Source organism: Plectropomus leopardus, chromosome 2 (genome assembly GCF_026936395.1).
Source record: "Plectropomus leopardus strain MGB_pleo_1.0 chromosome 2, ASM2693639v1, whole genome shotgun sequence".
Classification (NCBI taxonomy): domain Eukaryota; kingdom Metazoa; phylum Chordata; class Actinopteri; order Perciformes; family Serranidae; genus Plectropomus; species Plectropomus leopardus.
The window spans coordinates 33,694,807-33,721,285 of NC_142177.1; the positions used below are offsets into that span (position 1 = coordinate 33,694,807).

The following is a 26,479-nucleotide window of genomic DNA, read 5'->3' on the forward strand; positions in this document are numbered from 1 at the left end:
AGACAAATGTCCTAAACTAGGAAGCAAAGAACAGCCGGGATTGAAATTATTATTGATTGAAACACTGCTGTGTGCGTGGTATGAGCTCAGAGCGCAAATAGGTTGGAAAACACCACAAAATAGTCAGCGGCAGGATTTTTTGCGCTTGCCTGCAGAACACCCTCACCGGAGCGGTGTCAGTCATTAGCACGATGCTCTGTATATTTCACTGCTTTTTTGTCCTTTGTCACATTTCTAAATAATAATAACAAGCTGATAAATAAGTTGATTTCATGCCCCAGTAGCACGTTTGGATGGTCGAACAATTTCATCCTTAAAAATAAAAATGAGTGCTTGAAAAAGTACCTCAAAGTCCTTGAATTTGACTTTGACCCTGTGTGTTCAATTTACTGTAACAATCAATTTAATTAGAAATGGCAAAAATCTGCGACTCCCCTCCCCAAAAAAAACAAAACATGCAGGGATTTCACTCATTCATGACATTTCCTGGCCTGGGAAAAAAAGTCTGTGGAATTCCATGACTTTGCCAAATTTTCCATGACCTTGGGAACCCCATGTGATAAACAAGCGAGCACGGAGACACTTAAATATAAAAATCGCCAAATTAACTGCTGCGACAACGTCAAAGCCAAGGCACAAAGTGTGTGTTAAATCACGAGGTTGTCGATGCTTTAATGGCTCAGCAGAGCAACACAGTGAGTCCAGCTGCTCCTGCAGGCCGCCGCAACACGCAGCTCATCATGCAACACACACACACACACACACACACACACACACACACACACACTCACACACTCACACACACACACACACTCACACACTCACACACACTCACACACTACGTCGTAGTTGAGTCACTGGAAGAAAAAAAAAATCTGCCGACCCACATCTCCAAACACCGACCATCCAAAGAACAGATCATGACAATCAGCATTTTTAAATACCTTTTTTGTCTTTAATGTATTTACAAGCTTTAATCTGCTCTGTAGGTCTGAAGTATTACAAGCATCTCATGTTCAGCGACCCTGGCCATTTGCTTTTTAATGTTGCATTTTTTTGCTCGTTTCATTTGAATGTTTCCGTTTTTGTTCGTCTGCGTTTGTTTTGTCAGTCCTGTGGACTGACTTGCATCGCTTCTTGACTGCATACCTCTGCCTCTCGTGAGGCGTATGTACATATCAACGTAGAGCAAGCCGAGGCCGAGGGAAACACTTCCTGGTTATTAGGACATAACCTTTGACCTCAAAACGTCATACACGGACAACGTTAATAGTTTCTGTGCATTCACTCCTTTTTATCTCTGCTTCCCCTTCATCCCAAAATAAATTTGTTTTACCCTGTTTTAAACCAAACAGTGTGGAATCCAGGGAGGCTATTTATTTCACAATTATTATTTTGTTATTATAATTAATTATATTGTTATTTCTGTTGTCATGTTCTCATTTGTGAGCATCTGCAAATGTTAAATAACTTTCATATTTGCAGTCCTTAAAAAAATAATAAATTAAAGAGTCCAGAACCTATGTATCTTTTAAGTCTCTTCTTAAAAAGTAACAAAACAAAAGTAAGTTAAAATTTAAAACAAAAATATTTTCTATGTATAATACAGGTATTTAGTGCTTCCGCCGTTGGAATCCAAACTCAAAATGGCGGCATGTTTCAGAACCGTACCGCAGAAAAAAATTCCAGCCGTAAAACATGTCGTCCTGCCCACACACCCATTTTGAATGTTTGTTTGTTCTGCCGTAAGGATGCAGTTCTACTACGACGTGTCCCCCGGGTGTCTCCCTCGTCAATTGTCTTCCGACTCCTCCTCCGCCTCCCGCAGCCAGGTGAAGAAGGCCGTGACAGACTTGAGGGCCACACCCTTACCCTGCTGCTCCGCAGGGTCTTTGCTCGTCTCCCACTTGTAGAAAGCGTCCTCCGAGATGACGTCTTCGTCGTACAGACAGTCAAAGAACATCCGGAGAAGGTCTGGAGGACAAAGACACAAAGTCAGTCATCGTTTTGACTCTGACGAGGAGTCGTGAAGTGAAAAAAGACTTTTTTAAAAGACTTTCTGTCCTGCTGCAGCGACAACGCCCCGAACACCTCTGATAAAGTTCATTCAACAGTTCCAGCGGAGACATCCCCCTTTTTTTAAATGACAATCAGAATTAAGTTTAAGACCAATTTTCTAATGAACAAAATTGAAGGACAATTTTATTTTGCCCAAATGAATATTGTAACATAAAACGCGACTTTTTTTGTGAAAACTTTAAACTTTATGTCAAAAAAACCAAAAACAACCCTTTTTAGAGTGAAACACATGAAAGACAAAAAACATGTTTCGTTATCATGAAAGTATGGATTTGTTTTACCAACAGAAGTAAGAAAATATCGTTTCTGGTTGGTTTTCTTGGCGATTTTGTTTTTTTCACTCTGTATGTGAGATTCCACTGGTTGGAGTTTAAAAAGAGGGATTTATCAAATTATTTACCGAAAAAAATAGATGTTACCAAATATGTTGAGATTTCACTACGAAACATCAGAAAAAAAAAGCAATTCATAAAATCCAACTTCCTATGTCTGCGCATTTTGAAAAGACTTTTGAAAAATTTAAGTCAATTAATACCAATTACGGCCTTATTTTTAGATTAATGAATTCAATGCCTTTTAAGGCTTTTCAAGGATCCGCAGGAACCCGTTCATACATGAATGGAGAGATTAAATGCAGAAAAATTAAGAAATGTACATGTCGGTAAACAAAACGTCACACATGGACTCATTCTAGAGCTACGTTATGTCGACAGCTACAGAAAATCAAATCGATATAAAAATAACATTACATTACCATTTCATTACGCAACAACATTCCGAAACTTTTCTAAAACTGTCAATGTTTTTTTTAATTCCATGACATTTCCAAGCCTGGAAAATGTGATTTCCAGGATTCGTCATGACCGCGGGAACCCTGAAAGTACTGTTAACAATTAATTCAATCTGAACATTAACATGGATGTGAAGTCCAGAAATACTCAAATACTCAAAAAGCAAATTCAAGGCGTCAAAACTTCCATGACAACTGGGCGAACTCGCCTGGCAACCAGCTACTAAACGGACCTCGTGGTGAGATTATATTCTCTATAAACAACACTGCTTAGAAAATTGGTGTAAACACAATTTAGGGATTTCTTTTTCACACAGTTTAATGTTCTCTGATAAGAAATGAGGAAAAGAAGATCTCTTGGTTTTCTCCTCCTAATCAAACAAAGATGCAGCACTTACTCGGAGGCTGATCGAGGGTGACGATCAGCGCCTGAAGTGCATAAAGTGCTTGCAGCTGTCGCTCAGTGTCTGAGTTAAGGTACTTGAGTAATACAGGCAATCTCCTCTGGATGATGGCCGTGTCCACTCGACAGTTGGTGTTATCATCTGTTTGGCAGAGCAGGAGGCAGAATGAGTGAACGCCGAGCCGCTCCGCTCGGAGTTTGGCCGAGAGTAAATACTGCAATCAGCCGTGAGATTTCGGCAGAGCGGCCGAGTTTCTCCTGCAGGTGGCGGCGTGCTTACCTTTCACTGCTGCCTTACACACAGCTGTCATCAAAGCCCTCAGGAAGGGAGACGAGCTCATCTGAGATTCATCCAGGTTTGCCTGAGAAATGGAGCACAGAGGACAGGGACGAAACGCACAATTTGTCACTTTCACATGGTTTTCCTGCTCGTTGCAGGCTGGTATGAAACTGAGTTGTGTCACAAAAGAAGCAGACGGCCCTCTGAGTTTTCAGCTTGCGGATTTTCATGTTGTTGTTTTTTTCGGTGAGAAATGTGGGCACGCGTGTCACTTCTCGTACCTCTACCCAGTCAAAGATCTGCTCGTCGCTGGCCATGTCCTCCAGGAGGAGTCTTTCCAGCTGCTGGCTCAGCTCCTCAGGAGACAAAATCTTTTTGGACAGATTCGCCTCAGGACTGGAGCCGTCCGACAGAAGGAACTGGAGTTTCTGTGAGGACATGGACATGATGAGACAGTGAGAAACAAGGGAAAGGTGATGAAATGGAAAAAGGAGGAGGAGGAAGAACAACGGAGGAGGAAGTGGCGTTGTAATGTCCTCTTTTTAAACTTACTGTCAGGGCCGGGCGACGCAGCCTAAAAACAAAATCTCAAATTTTCCCCCACCAAATCCATTTTTTTAAATTAATTAATTTTTTTTACGTAAACTGATATACGTAGACATGTTTCTGCTTTAACAAATGTGATGGCCGCTGCTGTTTGTAATGGAGGCACATGAACTGTTTGAATCACTCATATTCCATAAATATGAATCACGTGATAAAATCGACTTGTTGCTCAGCTCTACTCCTTTTGTTAAATTAGTATCATAAAAGCTGATGTTTGGTGACTGAATTTTCATATAATATTGATATTTATGATTTGAGTAGAAGCTTTTATCACTAACCTGTTGTGAGACGAACGCCTGGACGTCCTCCCCCTCTGACAGGAGGTCGGTCCAGCTGAGGCCAGATTCCCTCCACAAAGAACCCACAGTCCTATGGCTCTGCGGAGACGAGACCAGACAACATCACACCTCTCCTCTCTGAAATATCTCATTTTATCTGTCTGGTTTCCAGGGAAAAAGATTTTAATGAGCAAAAATCTGCTTCAAATGAAAAGGGCAACACAATCAGGTCTGTGATTTGATTAATGTGCTAAATAAACAAGCAAATCCGCTGCAGTGCACATATTAAAGTGATTTTTTTTGTCTTCTCGTTCGGCTTTCACACACAAAAGCCATTTGAACAAAATGTCACCAATATAATTAACCCTGTATCCGTTTTTAACTGTGTGCACCCCTGACTACAACAGAGCTATTGATTATTCTCCACCGCTTTTATAATGAGAGAAGGTAACATAATCACACCATTGATGTTCAAAGTGTTGCTTACCATTTGTTTGCATAGTATGTGCAGTATTTCGGAAATTAAGATCCCAGCTCTTCCAACAGGAAGCAAAGGTTTGCTTAATTCACTGTGAACAAACAAGAGACGACAGAAATAAAATGTGAGTCGACCAACTGTTTTCCTTCACACAGAAGCATGGAGACGTTAAATAACACAATGAGACGATTTCCTCTGTCATTAGCGCCTGTTCAATCTTAAAATTAGAAATGAGTAAAGGAAAGAGGAACATAAACTAGAAAAAATGTGTCCCATGTGTTTTGCTAAAAAAAAGTATTGTGGAGGTAACCAAAGCCAAGTCAAAATCTGAGCTACAAACCCGCCTCCGTACCTAAAGAGCTCTCTCATAGAGAAGCCCCCCTCCCTCAGCGCGGGGCTGAGCAGCTCGGCCAGGTACAGCCAGATGTGGGGAATGTCGATGGCCATGTCGTCCGCCTGCTCCAGCGTGTCTGAAAACCTGAGAAGACAAAAACACAGAGTGGGGCTTATGATACTTCGTAAAAATACTGTAAAACTCCAAATATAAAGATGCCCAGTCCCTTTTACTAGCCAAGTGTGGCTACGCATTTTGACAAATTAAGGCCCGTCAGTTAGAGGCCCAGTTAACACGCAGTTCACTTTCACAGAAGTTATTTGAATGTAAAAAACCGGGTTGTTAGCAACCCACTGGAGATAATGTTAGCAGCTGCTTCGATAACACGCATACACACGTAAATGTTTAAACTTTTCTCAATATGGACATGCTACACGCAGTGTTAGCTCGGTGAGACTCCATGATTCAGTCATTCAGTTCATTTTACTGAAACCACGAGCACCAAAGAAGACCGGCAGAGTAAACAAGAAAGACACAAAAAAGAGGTTTAATTAAAAAATCTGATTGTATTTTCCATCTTTGCTGAGCAGCAGTTTCATGCTAAAGGAATTAAAAGCTTGTCCCATATAGACGCCTATCACAAATATACATTTAACCTTTACGTCCTCTTAGGGTTAAAAATGAACCACTATGTTTAACAGGTTTAAAAAAAACCCTAAATGATGTTTTTTCAACTTGAAATTCGATGACTTTTCCTAGAATGACCCAAACATGAGAAACAGTGAAACACTGCTTTTGTTCATATTTCCACGAAAGCTGTACACCAACAGGGTAAACAGCTTGTCTTAGGGGTCATTTTTTGATGCAGCAGTTATGAACAAACACACACACACACACACACACACACACACACACACACACACACACACACACACACACACACACAGAAATAAATCTGCAAAGTCCATGCTGACAAACTTGCATACTGTCCTCATTGTACAGAATAATATACTATGTTACTAAAGACTGTTGTTGCTACTTTTTGAAATGTGCAAACTACTTTTTGCACATTTCTTCTACTTTATTAGGCTGCACAAGTGATATATCTGGCTATATCATCATGTTTACACCTTTAGCGATGAAAAAAAGTAATAATAAACCTCTACTTGGGTGTGTTGTAATAAAAACGAGTGGATTCTGTGATTAAACTTTGATAATCACAAAGTCTGTGATGAATGACAGGTTGTTTCTTTCTGCAAAATAGATTTGGGGTTTAAAATTCAATCAAGCTGCTTTATTTTAGGGGTTTAGTGAAGGCAGGTTACCTTAGGACAAGTGGTGTATACAGAAGGTTAAAACATCCCAAGGGTTAAGCAAAAAACAGCATGTTCTATTAATTCAAGTTTTACGGTATTTAATGTGTATAGTTTTCACCTTACAGGAACAATAAGAATAACAGTGTAGTTACTGTGTACAAGTTGTGCTTTAAAAAGTGGGTGAACTGACCCTTTATAGAACTGGGGTCTGGGCAGGATTCCCTGCTGCACCAGCTGGAAGAAAAGCTGGCCCATGTGGTCCCGTGTTATCTGACTGCGCTCCAGGGTCGACTCCACCCCGACACGCACAAAGATGTGCAGCTGAGAGCCCAAATCGAGCTCGTCCACACACTGAACGGCCTCCTGCAGAAAGCAGAGACACGAGATCAAGACTGAGTGAAGCTGATGACAGAAGAAAGAGGAAAACATTAAACACTGCATGCATTTGAGTTTTTTTAGTCATTGTTTCATGCCCAGCGATAAAGCAGAAAAATTAAAGTTGTTGTTCTGATATAATCAATGTTGGAATTAACCCCTTGAAACCTGGGTTGACGTCACTTTTCTTGTGCTTTACTTTAGATGCCTTTCCTTTTCTAAGTATTAAAACCTTTGAACTTTAGAAAATTTGTGTCAATTCTTTCAGAAACATGAGGGAAAAGGAAACAATCAGCTTGCAAAGAAATGTCCCCAAGAACTGCAAGAAATTACTCCATTTAGAAAGTTATATATATAAAAAAAAAAACTAGGGTAAAATTTCTTGGGCGGGGGGGGTCATAATAATTATTATTATTACATACATAAATTTGAGTTACAGAATTTTTTTAAAGCACTTTTTTTCAAGGCCTATTTGCCTTGCTTGTTTTTTACTTTCTTTTTTTCTTTAAATTGATTTTCGGGTAATTTTCTAGTACATTTTACTAATTTCTTGTTAAATTTTTCTGTCTTTGCTCGTTGACTTCTTCCCATGTTTTTAAAATAAATCAAGCCAACTTGCTCAAGTTTCAAAGGGTTAAAGAAAAACACACAAATCTTCATTAAATGCATTTATACGAAACAAATACAAATAGTTGATGCAATACTTAAAAAAATGGCACAAAGCAAATAAAGCATTTAAATCATAAATTACGTGAAGAGGAATACAATAATCATCATGAGTTAATCACTGATTTATCAATAACATCCCTCTGAGCAACCGCTTGTTGACATGCATTCAAACATTTTTGCTTAAAAACACTTAACCCTTAAACAGGCATCTATTTTTGTGTACCTTGTAGTCGTTTATGTGCAGGAACTCGTCGATGATGGACTTGGACTTCCTCTCTATCTCTTCCTCAGACAGAGCAGGTCGGTCCGGGGTCGGGACCGCTGGCTCAGGTTTCACTGTGGATGTAAAAAACAACAGATCTATGTCTGAACTTCTCTAATAAGAAAACCACATAAGCACCAACTTACTCTATTCTGATTTTAGGAATAAAATATATATTCACTGTCTAGAATTAAAAAAACAAAACAAAACGGACAAACACACAAATAAAGATTGGATAAAATAAAAATAAAAAAAACATATAAAATCTATACACACTATATACAGCTTTCACTAATAAATAACTGATTTGATTACCTTTTAGCTGAAATATTCATTTTTTAAAAATTGAAAATTTAAGTTAAAACAAGGGCAAAAACAAGACTTTAAGCTGCTGTTGGTTTTAGAAAACTGCCAATATTTCTATTATATTAAACAATCAGACATGAGAATATAATTTTATATTGTATGAATCTACAAAGTAATTTTAAAAATGTGAAATGCCAAGCTAAATATGGCTCAAATAATAAGGCTTAAAACAACAGACACCACTTCAGTGTGACACCACTGGAGACCATTTCTATTTAATTATTATGTTGCTTGGTGTCCAGTGTCGTGCAGCGTTGTGCGTCTCACCAGGCTCCCTGACTCTGCTGCGCTCCGGCTCCGTTTTTTCCTCGGTGACACTCGGTCTCCGTGGTTCGGCTCCCTCTCTCTCTCGGTCTCTGCGTGGCTCCTCGGGGGTCTGACTCTCCAGCAGCTCCTTCGAACTGCCTCCCCTGATGAACGGTCCGGGTCGTGATGACGGAGGGGCGGAGATCAGGGGCTTCTCGCTGCGTTCTCTCCCCGCACTGCTACGACTGCTGCGAGGAAAGTGAACAAACGAGTCGGTCAGGACGTTTCTGTTTCTGAGAGACGAACTAACAGAAGCACGTGATGTTGTTATTTACCTTCCCAGAGTCCTCCTGGAGTCAAAGTCTGGGTTCTGTGGAGGAGTGGTGGAGGCTTGAGGTGAAGGCGTCGACTGCAGCGCAGAGTATCGATTGAGGCCAGCTGTCCGTGATAGTTCTGTTATGGATAGAAAAGGTGTGAGAAACATGACACCAGGAAATTAAGAGAAATGATTGTGGATTAAAGTATGTTCATTCAGTGCTGATGAAAAGAAAAAAGAGAGACTTTGTCTTTCGTTTTTCTTCATTTTTTGCAAAATTAAATTTGTCAAGTTGAGGTCTACAAATATGTGAGACACAATGTCTGCAGCTGTGTAGCATTATTCTCATTTGAACATAAAAACCCCCCAAAAACCATCAGATCATTGTAAAGTGTATGAAACGATTCAATAGACTTTACTCTGTTTAAAGAGAAAACCCATATGTTCATATTTATTGCAAAAGCTTTATTGGCTAAAAAGTAACAAATCTTTGTTTCGCAAATCTTTTCATTGATTTTACACCAGTATTGGGACACTGAGTAAGGGCATATCTGAAATGGCAAAGTAAACTGGTCTCTGATAAACATGAAACGAACCAGTTTTGTTAACTCATTCCCTAATAATCTCCCTCATCCACATATCCCACACACCCTCACTCCAAATCCTTCCCACTGGGTACAGATTTAAACAACTGCAAAAAATTAAATCAATACGGAAATACATTAAGTTATTCACACAAAACAAGATATAAAAGGACACAGGTAAGTAACTGTTCTTTATAATGTAACTTAAATCCCGACTTTTGGCTTGAGCGCCTCCTCCCAATAGTGTGAAAAAAAGTATTACAAAAAGGGCAGGACAGGGAGGAACATGCAGAGCTACTACTACAGAAAATTTACACTTTACTGAAGTGTTACTCCAGTAGATACAACACATCATCATAAAAAAATCCCCTCATGGTCCCAGCCACTGAGCTGAGAAAATCTGCTTTCCTCTGAAACCATGCAAGCTTGGAATGAGCTACAAGGAATACTGACCATGGAAACTTTACCATCTCTGGACATGCTTCATCAGTTTTTACAGGACATGTTATTTCCATCGTGTGTACAGAAAACGGAGCAGAACTTAAATGCAACAATGTATCATTTATTTCCCCAAGGTCATAACATGTTTTTTGTTGTTTTTTTTTCCCTTTCTCTTTTGTTTGTTAGTTTCTGTTTGTTTGCTTTTATTGCACCAGATGGGCAGACCTTGTTCAGAGCCGACAGGACACAATGCTGGAAATTCAGAAAATGCACTGCAGGGACCGTATGATGCCATCAGCAGCAAAAAGCCCAAACAACTGGAAGGAATTTCATAGTAGCTGATGATTTTAGTCAACTCATCCTTTAACTCCAAAGATGTGGCAGGATCAAGGACAAAATTTAATTTCACCTAATAAATACTAATAAATTTACCTTCTACCTTGTTTTGGCCACCTACAAAGAGATTTTTCAAAACAACTCTAATCACATGTAACAGTCGTCTCTTCAGTTCGTGCATGTCTGTTGTTGCTTTACTTTGTGTAATGAGCATCTGACAGAAACAATAACGACAGCGGTGGACTACCAGTTTATTTACATTTTGTCAGCGCTGCTTGGCTCTAACAACTACTTCGAACTTAAACTTTGTGATGCTGTATCACTTCACGGATGTATAGAAGCGTCTTCTGTGCCTGAGTCCACCAGAGGCGACAGATTTGGATGAGACCCGGTGGAACCAGCAGGTAGTGGAACAATTTAGAGAGTGGGATTGTTGCTGATGAAGAGACGTCGTTTTTAAAAAAGGTGCCTGTTTACTTTACTATCATCACAATGAGAGGAGACTGCCAACTAACGCCAGCGAGCATCCGTGGCAGTTTTTGCGGTGCAGTGTTGACATTGTGTTGAGATTTTTAGTAAAACGAAGGTCGTATGGGTTTCATTTTTTTAACTGGAGGAGGAAAATATCTGTTTTTTAAATATCTAAAAACATCTAGAAAGGGCCTTGGTGTTTTTCTGCTCTGATTGGGCCTCTGAGATACAAGATAAAAAGATCTTATGCTGGTCTGATAAAAATCTTTTTTTCGCCGTGTTCTCAGCTCTCTACCATTATTGCCAAACTCCTGCTCATGCAACATTTCAACGCTCTGTGGTCTTAGAGCAGTTAATACTTGTTTTCTTACCTGAGTCACTGGCCTTGGCTCCTCCACTGCTGCCCTTCACCCACGTGACTTGAGCCCGAGGGCCCAGCTGGATCTTCTCATCCATTTGAGGCTGCAGAAAGAGAATAATTTAAGAGCAGGCTGTGAGCACACATGAAAAAAAAAACCTGACAGCAAAAGGCAAAAGAGGACAACATTAGAGACAAGATATGTGACCCAGACTTAAACCTACAGGTACGTGATTGTCACTTTAACAATCTGAGCTGCCAGAAATAATACATATCCATCTGTGTCGATACTTGTGTGTTTCTCAGAGTGTTTCAGATTTGCTTGCTTTTTGATTACTGGATTCATCTGCTGTCCATCTATCTTTTTACACCAGCTTATTTATAGTCAGGGTCTCAACAAGGCATGGTTTAAAACCTATGGATACTGGTTAAAGGGATAACATATAAAATAGAGTGTATAACATGTAGTATATAGCATCAACTCTCAGAAAGGATTAGTGAAAAGATTGTTTCTCCAAATATTGCATAATGCCTCCAGTGGGGGGGGGGTCTGAATGAAAAATATTTTTTTACAGAGCAGTACCAGGTAGATCCAGCAGGGGGACTGTGTACTACTGAACATAATCCACAATAATGTGCATCAGATGAGGGCAGGGACAGTGTCTGAGGACACAAGATGAGCCACAGGATTCCTCTCTGCGCTGTGTAAACACTTATCTGCTGTGTACAGAAACTTTCTACTGGAAGAACAACAAGCTGCGGTGAAGCAGCTTGTGACTGACGTGGAAAAACACCTCATGATTCTGAGACAAACTTGTCACGACAGGAAGAACGACCGCACTGATTTATCTAAATTACAAAGCAGACCTGACAACATTAAACCCAAACTCAGTGAACAACTTAGCCTGCAGCTTTATCACAGAACCTCAGAAAACACAAAATGCTGCAACAGAAGACTTTTAGGCCCTCTTTGGTCAAGTATAGATCCTTGATCAGTTTCTAATCAGTGGTCATTCTAGTATCACTATAATACTGATGCCTCATTCAGCCAGGCATCTGATTAAAATGGTTTGTACAAATCATTCAAATTATTAGAATCACTTACTTTATTGTATTTGTGTTTAAAATTGCACAATGTGTTGCTGTTATTTTATTTATATTATATATTTTGTATTTTATTTCTATTGATCTGTATTTGTTTTGTTAATTTTTAGTATTTTTTTTATTATTATAGCTTTTTATTGTCATCAATTCCCATCCTGGCTACAGATTAGTTTGCAGGTATTAGCAATAATGCTAACAAGGCAGAGGCGTGCTGCCTTGATAATCTGTAAAATCCTGTGTGACAAACCTCCAAGAAAAAAAGTTTTTACACTCGGATGAGGTGGTATTCCAGGCGATTTGAAAAAGCCGTTTTTCAAAACTGCAATGGAAACACTTTTTGGCTTTTATACGTCACATGATGCTATGGCTATGTGCTTGTTGAACTGTGAAATCGTGGACCATCAACTCCCAGAAATCCCTCATACGTGGCCGCTCCCACATATAACATGCTTGCCTTTCCATTATCACTCGCATAACGAGCCTACGTCGTCTTCGACTAGAAATAATGACGGCTGTTGCAGAGGCTGCAAGAGAAATAACCCTGCTAATGTTTGGAGCATCCATCACCATGCTTAATTTTTGTGCAAATCTGTAATGGAAACTCGCCTCTAAGATGAAAAGGAGGCGTTTTTGTGTCCTAATCCGTATTTTCTTGGTTCACTTGTGAAAGAAGCAGGAGGTCTCACCTTGGAGATCTTTGGGATCTTGGTGGGGTCGATGGTTCTGCTGTTCTTTGTCATGGGCACAGTGTTCCAGGTCTCTTCTCTCTGTACGCGCTGATCTCTCTGATCTCTTTGATCTCTTTGATCTGCCAAAGACACACACACACACACACAAACACATACACATACACATAAACAAACATACATATACACACACACACACACACACACACACACACACACACACACACACACACACACACACACAAAATACAGCTTTGAATTGAGATCTGTGGAAATATATTGGTATTTTCATTCATTGAATTGACAATAAAAGCTGTAAGAGCAATGTTTTTGGCCCTTTAATGATGAAATATTATAGGTCAGCTGACAGATTGGAGGGAGCGGGGGGCTTCCTGTCCGCTGTTGGTCACAATAGCGTCTCTGCAGGCTATAGGGACAGGAAGTCTGTGTATGCTCGCAGGCTTCCCGAGTCACTGTAACTGTGCCGATGTGACTCTAAGCCTTAAAGAGGATTTGGACTGCGGGTCTGACCTGGCCGTCTCTTGCTGTCCTTGGAGAGCAGTTGCTGGTGCACTTTTCTCTGCTCCTCCTGCTCTTCAATCTTGGCCTCCTTGTGGATCTGCTCGATGGTTTTCGGGCCCTGGTCGGCTCTCCTGGACACCCAGTTGTGCTGTAAGAAGAACGAGAACCAGGACCTTTAGAGCTGAATCATGCAGTAGAATCAGATTTAGTAATTTCAATTTTCTTTTTCTTGAGTAATTTCAAACTTCAGCCTGGATATTTTCCTTGAACATCTTTAGAGCGTTTGGTGGGTGACTGCAGCAGATACATCAGCTCAGATATGAGAAGTCATCAAGTACAGAGGAATATCCTAAATTTAAGCGTCCCACAATGTCATGGATACAATTCAAGACTATTCCATGACTTTTTAAGGACCCATGATATTTTTTTTTCTTTTTAAAACATATTTTTTAATAATAATTGCAGCCAGCTGGCATACATGGAGAAAGAGATGGAACGTGGGGTGAAAATGAAGAAATGTACATGATGGTAAACAAAATGTCCCACATCAACACATAAGAGCGAAACGTTACGTCCACAGCTACAGAAAATGTATTTGCTGCTATGTTACATAATGTGGAGGGTTATTCACTAAAGACTACTGCAACAGTTTCATATACAGCACAATTCCATGACTATTCCAAAACTTTCAATGTTTTTTTTATTAATTCAATGATTTCTCCAGGTCTGGAAAAAGTGACTGAAAAATGAAAATTCAATAACTTTTCCAGGTTTTCCATGACCATGGGAAGCCAGTAAATTCAAAAAATGAAAATGAGTCAAGGATCATAACTGACAGATCCATTTGGTTTCAACATGCATGTGTTATTAATATTTTTTTCAGTCTACGATGCTGAAGTGCTTTGTTTTCGAGCACAGAGGATCCACTGCACTGCCTAAGTAGCCTCGCTGATTTTAATTTTAAATTTGACAGTGCAGCACAGCAGGGCCTGAGTCTGTGTTTCCAGCATCTTGCCGGAGACAGTGACACTAATTCAAACAGCTCGTTAGGTAAGAGTTACTGTAGGAGACAATCACAGTGCAGCAGAGACACATGAAGACATTTGCTCCTCGTTTGTTTCTCTTCCTACAAGACCTATTGTTAGTCCCGTTGTTACATATAGAAGGAACAATGAAATCAGATGAAATGTATATGAGGTCTAGCTGTAAGTAAAATTCAGCCCCGTGCAACTATTTAGCCTTTAAAATGGAGGTTGAATAACTAAAAAACAAACTGCTGTAACAGAGTAAAGATAAAAACAGAGCAGATCAAACAGACTGTGTGGACGTGAGCATGTATGTAACATAAATGACTGTGTATGCATTGACATATACAGTAGGTGCGAGGGTGTCTACAGGTATAGGACACTTAAATTTAATGCTTTTTAAGACCTTTTAAAGACATTTTTAATCAAATTTAAAACTAAGTTTCACAGAAGGACAAACTATCATTTTCCTATTTAAGCACTGCAGGTAGTTATAAAGGTAAGTATTATACACGAGGTCCCGTGCAGAGGAAGATTTGATGTAAAAATGGTGACTTAGGTCAATCCACATTTGAACACGTGGTAAGTGCAAGTTAATATATAGTAAAAAGACATAAGTGGGCTCAGTGGTAGGTTCAAAGATTTGTAACTTTAGAAATTTGGACTTTCATGCAGATAAGCTCGACTCATTTTCGCAAAAGGAATTTCAACATGGATTAATGATAAAAGATAAAATGTTAGCGGCGATTAAGACCCCAAACATATAGATTTAAGACTTTTTAATGACTTAAATATATAATTTAAGGCAGTTTTAAGGACCTGCAGACAAGGTGTCATCACTGCCCACTGAAATGTAAGGCAGACCTTATTATTGTGTCTGATGAGTGCGGGGTGAAAAATCCAATTCATTCAAATTTTTGCTTTTGCACAATTTATAAAATGTCAACAACCTGGAAATGTACATATTAGAACGTGAACTGAAAAGCTTGTTTTAAAGCAGAAAGCTGGCACAAGGGGAGAGGAGAATGAAATGACTGTGCACACTGATCTGAGCTCGCTGTGTTTGTTTGAGATTGACTAAACTCTCAAGAGGTGAAGTCATGAGAGAGAGGACCAATTACTGTGTGCATTTTTTGTTTCGTCCAAAACCAGCAAATGCTAGCTCACTAACTGAGGTTGATGTCAACAGGCACAGACGGCTGTGCAGTTCAGACAGTCGGTAACTGTATGAGATTATCTGTATTTATTATATATTACGTTACAGTGGCAGCCTCGCCTTGTGTTATGGTTGTTTTGCAGAAAAAGATCACATAAACCAGCCCTAATCTGGCTTTACACCTACACACAGTATGTATGAATTAATCTACACGATGTCTAACGATTCCTGTTTTTCAGCTGCTGGCAAAGCAACACTAAAACAGAGCTGCTGGTTTAATATGTGGTCACATTTTACTCTGTTTACAGTCTACTTGGATCTTGTCAGAACAAACTGTGCTGCTTCAATACGGAGATCAACACAGTCATATATGGTAGAATTAATGGCAGCTTGTAACATCTTAAGTACACTGAACTGTTTGATTTTAATACTATGATACAATTATTTCCAAAGAGCGAGCCGCAAAAGGGGCCTCAGAAAAATGTAGGGAAGATGGAGAAAAATGCTTTATAAAAACGTATTGTTCTTCTTATTATGCAAATTATTGTTTAAAAAAATTATTAAAATATCAAAATCTTATGATCCATGTCAATTTTCCAATGTATAATGTGCCACTCAAAACATCATTCAGCACGTCACAAGCTGTCAGTGTTGACTGGTAACGATCAGCGCCTACCTCAGAGCTGCTGAAGTAAGTTATCCAGTTCTAACGCACAAAAACACATTTTAAAAAAGTAAAAGACCTGACAACAAAAGCTCAGCTGCAATTTATTTTGTATGACATTATTATTAGTTACGAATTTTGCATTCATAAAAGTGAATAAATATATTCAGAAGTTGTTTATTATTTTTATTTATTTATTTGTTATTAATTAATTTATTTTTTTCGTTTGCTGTAGCACTGTTCTTGGATTTTTAAAGACATCTTGCAAAAAGGGGGTCCCTGCAATAAACAAATGCGATTTAAGGGTCTTGGGATGGAAAAGTTTGGGAACTTCCATTATAACATAAACCACTAATTCACTATTTTAATATGTTAATGAACATACCTTTGGTTCCTGCAGAATATTTGTTCATATGTATAAAATTGTAGTGCAATAAATGTGTATTAATTTTACAGGAAACTGTTTTTTTTTTAATGCAGAGCCATCTGCTGTCAAACATATCTCAACTGCTTCAGCTATTTCTGTCCTTCATCATATGTTATCAGCAGTAAAAGGTTCCACCGTGTATTTTCCAACAGGTTTTTCTCCCATCAATCTCTCCGAAAAGGTGTTAAAATTCAATAACAGGAGCAGCAGTAGATCCATTTAGCAGAATATGACCAGAACACCTGATATCATGTTCCAGGAGGTCAGAGAGATCAATGAAACAAACCTCTGTGGGAAAATTCATCATCAACCAGAGCTGGTGTGAACATGAGGCGGGACTCTGGACCAAACAATCTCACACTCACACTCACACTCACACTCACACTCACACACACACACACACACACACACACACACACACACACACACTCACCAATCTCAGGTCTATAACGTCCTGTAGCATAAACCGTATCCGAGATGACGTCTTCCTCTCCTTGACGATTTTCTCCATCTGATTGAAATACTGATCCATACGAGGCTGAGGAGAGAGAGAGAGAGAGAGAGAGAGAGAGAGAGAGAGAGAGAGAGAGAGAGAGAGAGAGAGAGAGAGAGAGAGAAGAGGTTAATTTGTGAGCTAAAGGTTAAATTCTCCATTTCTAAATTTAATGTACCGGACAGCAGGTTTCAGGGATCTCCACATTATTTCACTAAACTGGCAGACTGGTCAGCGTATTACTCGAAACAGAGTCTGTGCTCACCACCTACGATTAAATTGGACCAATTTTGTAGATAGCAGAACTAAAGCTGTAATAGCCCAGAAAGTCGAGACCCAACGTGCTGTAATGGCCCGACATTAAAACGGCCGTGTTTGGAAAATTACCACATTAGACACGATAAAACTCATGTGAAGGACAAGCTGATTTATGACCGCTCTCTTTAGGAGTTGATGTGCGAAAATCACACTTAAATGTTGTAAAACTCCTAAAATAAAACAGACAAGGAAACAAAGCAGAGGTAAGGTGTTTTGTTGAGTACACAGAAGTTTCCCTGCTGGTCAGAGGGCTTTCCTTTAGCAGGTTGACTGGTTGATGATGAGGATCAAACTACAAATCACAGAACAGCAGAGAGAGAGCAGAAAGCCCCTCGGGTCAGTCGTGTCTCTTCAAGCATCTGAGGACTCTCGCTGCGTCCAGCTGGGAGTCACTGGTGTCAACAGGAGAGCCACTCAGACAGAACAAAGCAGAGCGTTCACTGTGGGGACACTGTGGGGATATTCCTGTTTCCTAATAACCTACATAAACACTTTCTCCTCTGCTTCTGGAACTGAATGTAGCCCAGCTGGTGTGGGATTGAATCCCACCAGAAATTTCTCTTTTATTTCTCTAAAAACTGTGTTGCTGTGGATCAGAATCACCTCCACAAATCACCTAATTTCGCAAAGTGACCTCCAAATACAGAGGAGTTTATCTTGGCGTGTTAGCAGAGGCCCACTGACACACTGTGCTGATGCAGAGCTGCTGATAACCTTTTCACGCTATGACTTCATCCCTGCAAACAAGAGATGAAACATCAGGTCTGTTCAGGGTCTTTCCCCTGAGCCTTTGGGACTCTAATTATGTTACACAATTACTCTTAATATTTTAGAATGTTTTATAATACTGCTAAGGGCTGGGATATAAAATGATCTTGATAGGGAATGGCAATAAAATTTATGTTAATAATAAACCCTGGACATTTTTACTCTATATGGAGCCTGTTGCACAGCAGAAATAAACACAACAGCCCATCAGTCTGCAGCCTCGGCTCTCTGTGTCACTGTCTGTTTACAGCAGGGCGGGGCTTTCCAACTATCATCATTCATACGTGCAAAAAAAGGGAGACAGTATGATCAAATTATCAAACACCTGTTGAAGAAACAGAACACAGACTTGCAGAAATGTGACGTCTTTGGTCATTCTACCCACAGTAACTTGCTACCTCCCCTTCATCCACACCCGAATGGTTTTACAGAACCACTGAGTACGTTATGAAAACGGTGCTGAAAGTGAAATTTTCTTATCCTCCAATACTGAGGACCTTGTTGAGAATAAACCTAACACCACGTCAATTATATAAGTGGTTTGAATACCTTAAAAGTGACAGTGTCGTTTAAGGTGGTCTGCAAAACGCGCAGTCAGTCAGTGCCATCCAAGACAGGAGCACAACAAATCAAGAGTTACAGCTGTAACTGAAAAAGTACCATCTCAGTGACAGCACAGTTACTTAAATAAGTAACAAAGCAAGCTAACTTGTATTGTTTTGTTAAGGCAGATGAAGCATGTTTGAAAAGTTATTATAAAAGTTATTAGTATTCTCTTATCACAAAAACAAACAGAGTTAGCACATTTTATGTTTGTGTTATTCTTTTTTACATATTAATAAACTATATCCTGAAATGTAAAAAATGAACACTGGTCTTTTCAGGCTTCAGGTATCAGGATACTCTTCAAACTGGCAGCACTATCAATATGAAAAAAATGATTGAAATAATATTCTTTGCCATATCTTTCAGCCCTACTACTACTTCTACCTTTAACTGTAATAACTGACACCACAGGACAGAGTTGGGCTAACGGTTTCCCCTGTTTCCAGTCTTTGTGCTAAGCTATGCTAACTGACCGCTGGCTCTATCTTCATATTAACTTTACAGACATCAGAGAGGCTCAATCATCTCATCTAACTCTCTGCAAGAAAGCAAATAAGTGGATATTCTAGGGATGTACGATAACATTTATAAAATCATAATTATTCGAGATAAAATCCATCACCTCTTACCCTCAACTGACCTGACCCCGGACTCAGATAGCCTGATTATGCAGCAAGACCCGAAATTTATCTAGACCATTTCTCCCCCATTGACCTTCATCAACTCTATACTTTGGTTTCTGCATCTAAGCCATCAACATGCCTGCTAGACCCCATCCCAACTAAGCTCCTTAAGGAAGTTTTACCTTTATTAGACAACTTTTTATTAGATATAATCAACGCGTCTTTATTGACAGGTTATGTACCCCAGTCTTTTAAAGTAGCTGTCATTAAACCTCTTCTAAAGAAGCCCACTCTCGATCCTGAGATTTTAGCTAACTATAGACCGATATCTAATCTCCCCTTTATTTCTAAAATCCTTGAGAGAGTGGTTGCTCATCAGCTCTGTGACTTTCTCCGAGACAACAGTTTATTCGAGGACTTTCAGTCAGGCTTTAGAGTTCATCATAGCACAGAGACGGCACTAGTAAAAATTAATAACGACTTATTTATCGCTTCTGACACAGGTCTGGTCTCTGTTTTAATCCTATTAGATCTCAGTGCTGCATTTGACACCATTGACCATCAAATCTTACTGCACAGACTTGAATCCTCAATTGGCCTTAAAGGAACGTCACTAGCCTGGTTTAGGTCATACTTATCAGATCGTTCCCAATTTGTTCACATCAATGATCAACCCTCCGCACATACAAAGGTCTGCTTTGGAGTGCCTCAAGGTTCGGTGCTCGGACCAATCCTTTTCACTTTATATATGCTTCCTCTAGGCAACATAATTAGAAACATTCTTAAATTTCCATTGTTATGCTGATGATAATGCAATTATATCTATCTATGAAACCAGATGAAACTGATCAGCTATCTAGACTTCAAACATGTCTTAAGGATGTAAAAGCCTGATGAGCCGGAATTTCCTGATGTTGAATTCAGACAAAACTGAAGTTATTGTTCTGGCCCAAAACACCTCAGAAGCTCCTTTTCCAACAATTTAATTTCTCTAGATGGCATTACCTTGGCCTCTAGCACAACTGTAAGGAACCTCGGAGTTTTATTTGACCAGGATTTATCCTTTGCCTCCCATATAAACAACAAACTTCAAGGACGGCTTTTCTTTCACTTAGCGTAACATCGCAAAAAATTAGACATATCCTATCACAAACAGATGCTGAAAATTAGTACATGCATTTGTCACCTCTAGGCTGGATTACTGTAATTCCCTATTATTTGGTTGCCCAAACAAATCTCTTAGGTCTCTCAACTGGTGCAGAACGCTGCTGCTCGTGGTTTTAACGGAAGCAAGAAAAGGGATCATATTTCTCCTGTTTTAGCTTCTTTGCACTGGCTCCCTCAGAAATCCAGGATTGAATTTAAAATTCTCCTCCTTACTTATAAAGCTCTAAATGGTCAGGCTCCATCCCATCTGTCACAGCTCATAGTTCCTTACTAACCCTTCTAGATCACTGCGCTCTGAAAGAGGGTTACTTGTGGTTCCCAAAAATTTCCAAAAGTAGGTTAGGAACCAGAGCCTTCAGCTACCATGCTCCTCTCCTATAGAACCATCTTCCATTTTCGGTCAGGGAGGCAGACACTGCTTCAACTTTTTAAGGGTAGACTTAAGACCTTCCTCTTTGATAAAGCTTATAATTAGGGCTGGCTCAGGTTGCCTGGTCCAGCCCATAGTTAGCTGACATAGGTTTAACCTGCCGGGGACTTCCTCTGATATGCTGAGTCTCCTTTCCTTCTCTCAATGCTGCCATCAGAAATCATGCATGTCTGTTTACTGCATTGCCATGTGCAAGCTTAACTTAGCTCTGTGATAGCCATGTGGTACTCTCTCACCACCTGGGGCTCGCGATTACAGAGCCTGGGTCGGTTGAACTGCACCACGCTAATCCGTTGCCTCTCGGGAGCGCCTCCTGCTCCCTTGTTTCCTAGTTTTCCTGGATCCTGGCCGTAACCTTGACTGTGCCTGACCGTGGTGATTGCTGTGCCGATGCTGCGACCCTGCCTTTGGTTGTGCTCTCGGTATGTGGCTGTACTGATTCTGTGCCCCCGCTCAGCCCTGATCGTGGTCTGGTCCTGGTTCGCCCGATGCCGTGATCTTGCCTTTGGACAACTCCCTTTCACATATGCATGAGACTGTTATCATCTCTATCAACATCAGCATAGAGAGCAATTACTAATTTCACACCTACCATTATTGTAATATGACATGCCTCTGTTTCTATTGTTCTGTGCCCCCCCCCTCCCCCCTCTCCCCCCCTCTCTTTCTCTTTCCTTTTTTGCCATGATTGTATTTCACTTGCTATTTACGACATCTATTGCTCGTCTGTCCGTCCTGGAAGAGGGATCCCTCACTATCCTCTACCGCTCTTCCTGAGGTTTCTTCCTCTTTTTTTTTCCTGTTACAGGGTTCTTTGGGGAGTTTTTCCTTGGGTGATGTGAGGGTCTAAGGGCAGAGGGATGTCGTGACACTGTAAAGCCTCTGAGGCAAACCTTGTTTTTGTGATAATGGGCTCTATAAATAAAACTGACTTGAAAAACTGACATCAGCACAGCATCGTTAACAGATAACACCTTTAAGATGAAATACCAGCATCGCCCTGAAATGGATATTTCTGCCGATATGATAGTCTGATGAGATGATGCTTTAATTATGTGATTTTAAAAGATAAATAAATAGTCTACTGTGCCTCACCTTGGCCTTCTCAAAGTCGAGGTCTTTGCCGATGGTGGTGAGCAGCCTGCACAGGCACTCCAAAGACTCCTCGTCGTGGTTCTTCAGCAGCTTGACAACACAGTCGTGCATGATGGCCTCCGTCAACATCTTAAGCTTGAAGAGCTCTCCGATGAACCTGATGTTGCCGATGGAACGCCGCCGGGCCTTGTCCTTGGCTTCCTCTAGCTCTTCCTGAAGCCGCTCGCGCTCCGTCGTCTGAGGGAAATAAAGGAAACGTTAAACTAATTTGTGCCCTCAGAGTTATCAAAAAATGTATACTAAAAATGGTTAAGTACAGCAGGAGGTGTCACAGCTGAGTGATTCAAAGAGCATGTACCGATGCAGCAGAGTCCAGCTCTTTCTGCTTCCTCTCAAACACCACGTCGTCCACCTTGTCCTTCTCAAACTCCTTCTGGCAGCGGTTTAGCAGCAGCTTGCGAAAGTTCACTGTGGTGTTGGGTTTGTCTGTCATGGGCACTTTGAGCTGTACATGAACAGCAGAAACAGTCAATAAACAAACAGAAGAAACAAACAACAACAGAAACAGCAGTGTGAAGACAAATTTAACTTTTAAAAAAGTCGGAACGATGACTTGAGTGTCAAGCAGACGCGGCAATGAGACGTAATTTAGACTTTTTTACAACATATACTGAAGAAAACTAAAACACAGCCATTTACATTTGCATGTGTTGATAAAGCCTTTTATGTGTACTGTATGTGTGTACGCGAAATGCACGGTTAGGGTTACCATCTGAAAGCTCTTTTTTATTAATATTACAAAAAAATATAGTCTGCGTTGTTTCTTGCAGAGTTCCTCATTGCCAAAATGCAGTTTTAATTAATAACTAGCCATACAAAAAAGACAGGACTTATTTCATATTTTACTACCAACAAATTCAATTCAAATAGTCCAACAGCCGCCTTCTACTCCCCTCCCACGACTGAAGACAGTGGGTGCAACATATCTTACGATTTCTTCTTGAGAGTCATCAAAAAATGATAATGTTCACTCTACATCATCACATCGTATTGAACTGTGTCGTACTGCACAGCGTTATGTTGCATCGAGACAGAGATTAATCTAAACGTATCGATCTGATTGCAGCTGAAATATTGTCGAGATTTGTTGACTGAACATTGAGATGCAAATTGGATTGGTTTCATTTGGGATTCACACACGTACAATAAACTGCACAGTAACGAATTCATAAAAGTTTACTTCTTTTACTAGAATCCTTCGTGTGAAAAAACAATAGTTGAGGTAAGATTATCAACTATCTTCCTGCCTGCTTCTCTACCCTAAAGACAACTTACTTACATTTCTGTTTTAATTTAGTCCTTATTTTATTTACCTCTAAATTATTTTCCCTAAATATAATTGTCCCTTTCGTGAATTACATTTTTTTCCGTATTTATTTTGCATGACTTTATTTTGAATATATTGATTTTTTAATTTATTGTATTATTTTCCATTGCCCATTTATTTCCCAAACTGTATATATTTCTGTAAATATGACATACATCAATTAATTTAATGTAGAAATACATTTATGTATCAAACAAATTACTTTTTTATTTCACCACTTACCGTGGCGAGGCAGCGGCACATGTTTCCATAGGCCACGGAGAAGCTGGGCTCGTCGATGGCCTTCTCAAAGACCAGGTCGATGACCCCTTTGAGCCGCTCTTCTGTGTCGATGGTCAGGTCCGCCACCTGCTTCATCAGCTGGTTGAACTTCTGAGGCGTCAGCTTGTTCAGGATGCTGCGTACCTTTTTGAAGAGCTCCTAAGGAGGATCAGCCATGATGAGGCCATCAATCAATTATTTTATTCCACGTGTATCTTGGATATATCGTCAAAGAAGGACTGGCTATTATAGACTTTCTGTTAGTATGGAAAGATCTTTCATTATGTGGTGGATTAAATCATTTATTGAGTAAAAACAACAAAACTCATTTTGTTTTCCACTTTCACAGAATCAGACCAAACGGTTGATTCTGTAAAACTTTTCAAAAAATTGAAGCTTTAAATCAGGTGGATTTAAAGATCCATTAATAATAAAAGCAAGTCTAGTGTTCGTGTGTGGAGAACTCTTTTCATGTGCTGTTTCGGTGTGTTTGTGCTCCATTCATGTGTGTATATTTGGCTCCACCTGTGTGTTTTGCGCCTCAGGATCATCTACAACGACGTCAGCCCTCTTCATGCCAGGCTTCCAGGCGTTCTCCGCTTTTTTCAGCTGAACATCATCATTAACTGACACGTTCATGATGATCTTCCTGGGTGGAGGCCGCCTCGCCCCGATGTTCATGAGCTGTGAACGCAATCACAGAAAACAGCAGATCAATATTCCTCGTCACTACTAGTTGCCAACTACATGATTTTTCTTTCACCCAGTGACAATAACAAATCATTTGTCATGATAAACCAACCAAAACGATAACATTAAACCAAGAGGCAGCTGACTGTTGTAATTTTAAGAGCAATGTGCAGACAACACTTCTCCCATAGAAGACTCTTCTCATTATGTTGTGAAATAAAAAGTGGCAGAAGCTGCCATTAGTGCCTGTGCTCCCAAACTATGGAACAGTTTCACTGCATCTTCAACAGCTTGTCCGTGAGCATATCTAAGAAAATACTCACAACAAATCTTTCAATTAACTTGTCATTTATTGATCTGTTGTCTCTGACATTGGTAATATTATATATGTATGAAATCTGCTCCACTTGAGCTGACCCTGCATTATCTAGATGAACACATACACTGTAATGTGTTGCAGCAATTGAAAAAGTTTTTTCTAATCAGACAAATCTTGACAGTGACACTGGCATTGGAAGTTTTCTGTGTAAAATCAGCCACTAGATATTTACGAATGTTGGCTGAAACCAACTGGAACTCAAATTGTATCTCATTTCACCCCGACTATTAGGGGAATAGTTTGAAAGATGTGTAGTTTTTCATTCTCCTCCCCCACTTAAAATCAGCAAGTTATCTATTAAACATGAAGACAAATTGTGTGGTGAGAGGAAACGGAAAGTAGGAAGTGGAATGTGTGTGTGAATTTATGAATGATTGTGGCAGCTTGAGTGCACGCACGTATGTGCGTGAGTGTGTGTGTGTGTGACTCACCGCAGCGCCTCGTCCTCCGGTCATCTGCCTGCCAAAATCAGCAAAGGCAGGTGTGAAATCAGGTCCTCTGGAAATCACCCTGGAGTCCACCACTCGGGATGGCAACTTGTTTTGGTTCATCTGCACGACACATAACATACACAAGACATCATCACACACACAAGCACACATCAGATGAGCTGGACAGCAGGGGGAGCAGTGATCCCCTAATAATAGTGGCAGTAGGCTAAAGGTAGTCAGCCTGGTGAGTGTTGGTGTCTAACCCAGAGGTCCCTCTGAGGTGACCTGTCGTAAATGATAGTCACACTACATTAGCAGCTTTTAGTTTATGTATTTTAACTGTATTGGTGATAAATTATGCTCAGCAGGATCAGCGGACCATTGAGAGAGAGGAGTCAGAACCAGATGTGGAGGGGAAGGAAGAAAGGAACGCAGGAGGGAGAGAGGGAGAGAGATAGTTGTGGGGGAGGAGAGACGAACAAATCCAGCTCTTTGTCTTTCAGCTGTCCTTGACTTCCTCTCGACTCTTTCCCAGCGAGATTTCACTTTCTCCCTCAGAGAAAATGAGACTTTGGGATTGTGCATCGCCGGTCTGGTTGTTCCTTTCAGGAGAGGTGGGGGGAGGGGCACACACTCTTAACACTTGCCAAGTGTGACATAATAGCAATGTGATTTTAATCAAAACAGCATTTTCAGCGGGGCCATATGTTCCGCCCAGACGTATGTGTGTGGATCAGAGGAAAGATCCGAACTCTGTGTGCTGAATCTTTTGATCCAGAGCACAAAATCTAACAGAATAATGTCTAAAACTTTTACTGCTGCTTTGGGCTTGTGGCGACGAACTTTCATGAGAATTATTTAAAAGTAGCGCTTCAACTAATGACGATTTTCATTATTGATTTATATAATCAATCTAATAGCTTAATGGCTCGGTCTTTAAAACCTCTGAAAATTATGAATAATTTCACGGAGCCTGAGGTGAGATTATCAAATTGCTCCCTTTGTCACAGTCGGAAAAAAAAAAGTGTATATGCAGTGTTACAATCAAAAGAAAAGCAGCAAATCTTTGCATCTGAAGCCACAGAATGTTTGATATTTTGCTGTATCATAACGTGACGTAAAAGATTATTAATTATTTAAATTTTTGTCAGTTAATTTTCTGTCGACTGACTCATCATTTCAGCTCTATCCACAACAAAACCTTAAACATACAGTATATATGCATTTGTCTTTAAGTAGCCCAATACAGCCTGACCAGA

At 40.0% G+C, this 26,479-nt stretch overlaps 1 protein-coding gene across 4 annotated transcripts in view; it reads right to left on the minus strand.

Moving 5' to 3' along the window:
- Nucleotides 1-932: 932 nt before the first annotated feature.
- eif4g3a (eukaryotic translation initiation factor 4 gamma, 3a) overlaps nt 933-26,479 on the minus strand; it is an 82,221-nt gene continuing 56,674 nt past the window's right edge. For 3 of the 4 annotated variants that reach the window (XM_088069225.1, XM_088069222.1, XM_088069218.1), the window contains exons 17-36: nt 25,221-25,340; nt 24,246-24,404; nt 23,682-23,879; nt 22,431-22,577; nt 22,073-22,309; nt 17,006-17,110; nt 13,310-13,448; nt 12,779-12,900; nt 11,002-11,092; nt 8,818-8,935; nt 8,504-8,730; nt 7,832-7,944; nt 6,755-6,927; nt 5,267-5,392; nt 4,924-5,005; nt 4,437-4,535; nt 3,834-3,980; nt 3,553-3,634; nt 3,268-3,414; nt 933-1,974 (exon numbers count right to left, since the gene is read on the minus strand). In XM_088069225.1, coding sequence (XP_087925351.1) covers nt 1,793-1,974; nt 3,268-3,414; nt 3,553-3,634; nt 3,834-3,980; nt 4,437-4,535; nt 4,924-5,005; nt 5,267-5,392; nt 6,755-6,927; nt 7,832-7,944; nt 8,504-8,730; nt 8,818-8,935; nt 11,002-11,092; nt 12,779-12,900; nt 13,310-13,448; nt 17,006-17,110; nt 22,073-22,309; nt 22,431-22,577; nt 23,682-23,879; nt 24,246-24,404; nt 25,221-25,340 — 2,814 coding nt within the window. In that variant the 3' untranslated portion in view covers nt 933-1,792. The remainder of the gene's footprint in view (nt 1,975-3,267; nt 3,415-3,552; nt 3,635-3,833; nt 3,981-4,436; nt 4,536-4,923; nt 5,006-5,266; nt 5,393-6,754; nt 6,928-7,831; nt 7,945-8,503; nt 8,731-8,817; nt 8,936-11,001; nt 11,093-12,778; nt 12,901-13,309; nt 13,449-17,005; nt 17,111-22,072; nt 22,310-22,430; nt 22,578-23,681; nt 23,880-24,245; nt 24,405-25,220; nt 25,341-26,479) is intronic. The other variant, XM_088069228.1, reaches the window with a different exon arrangement.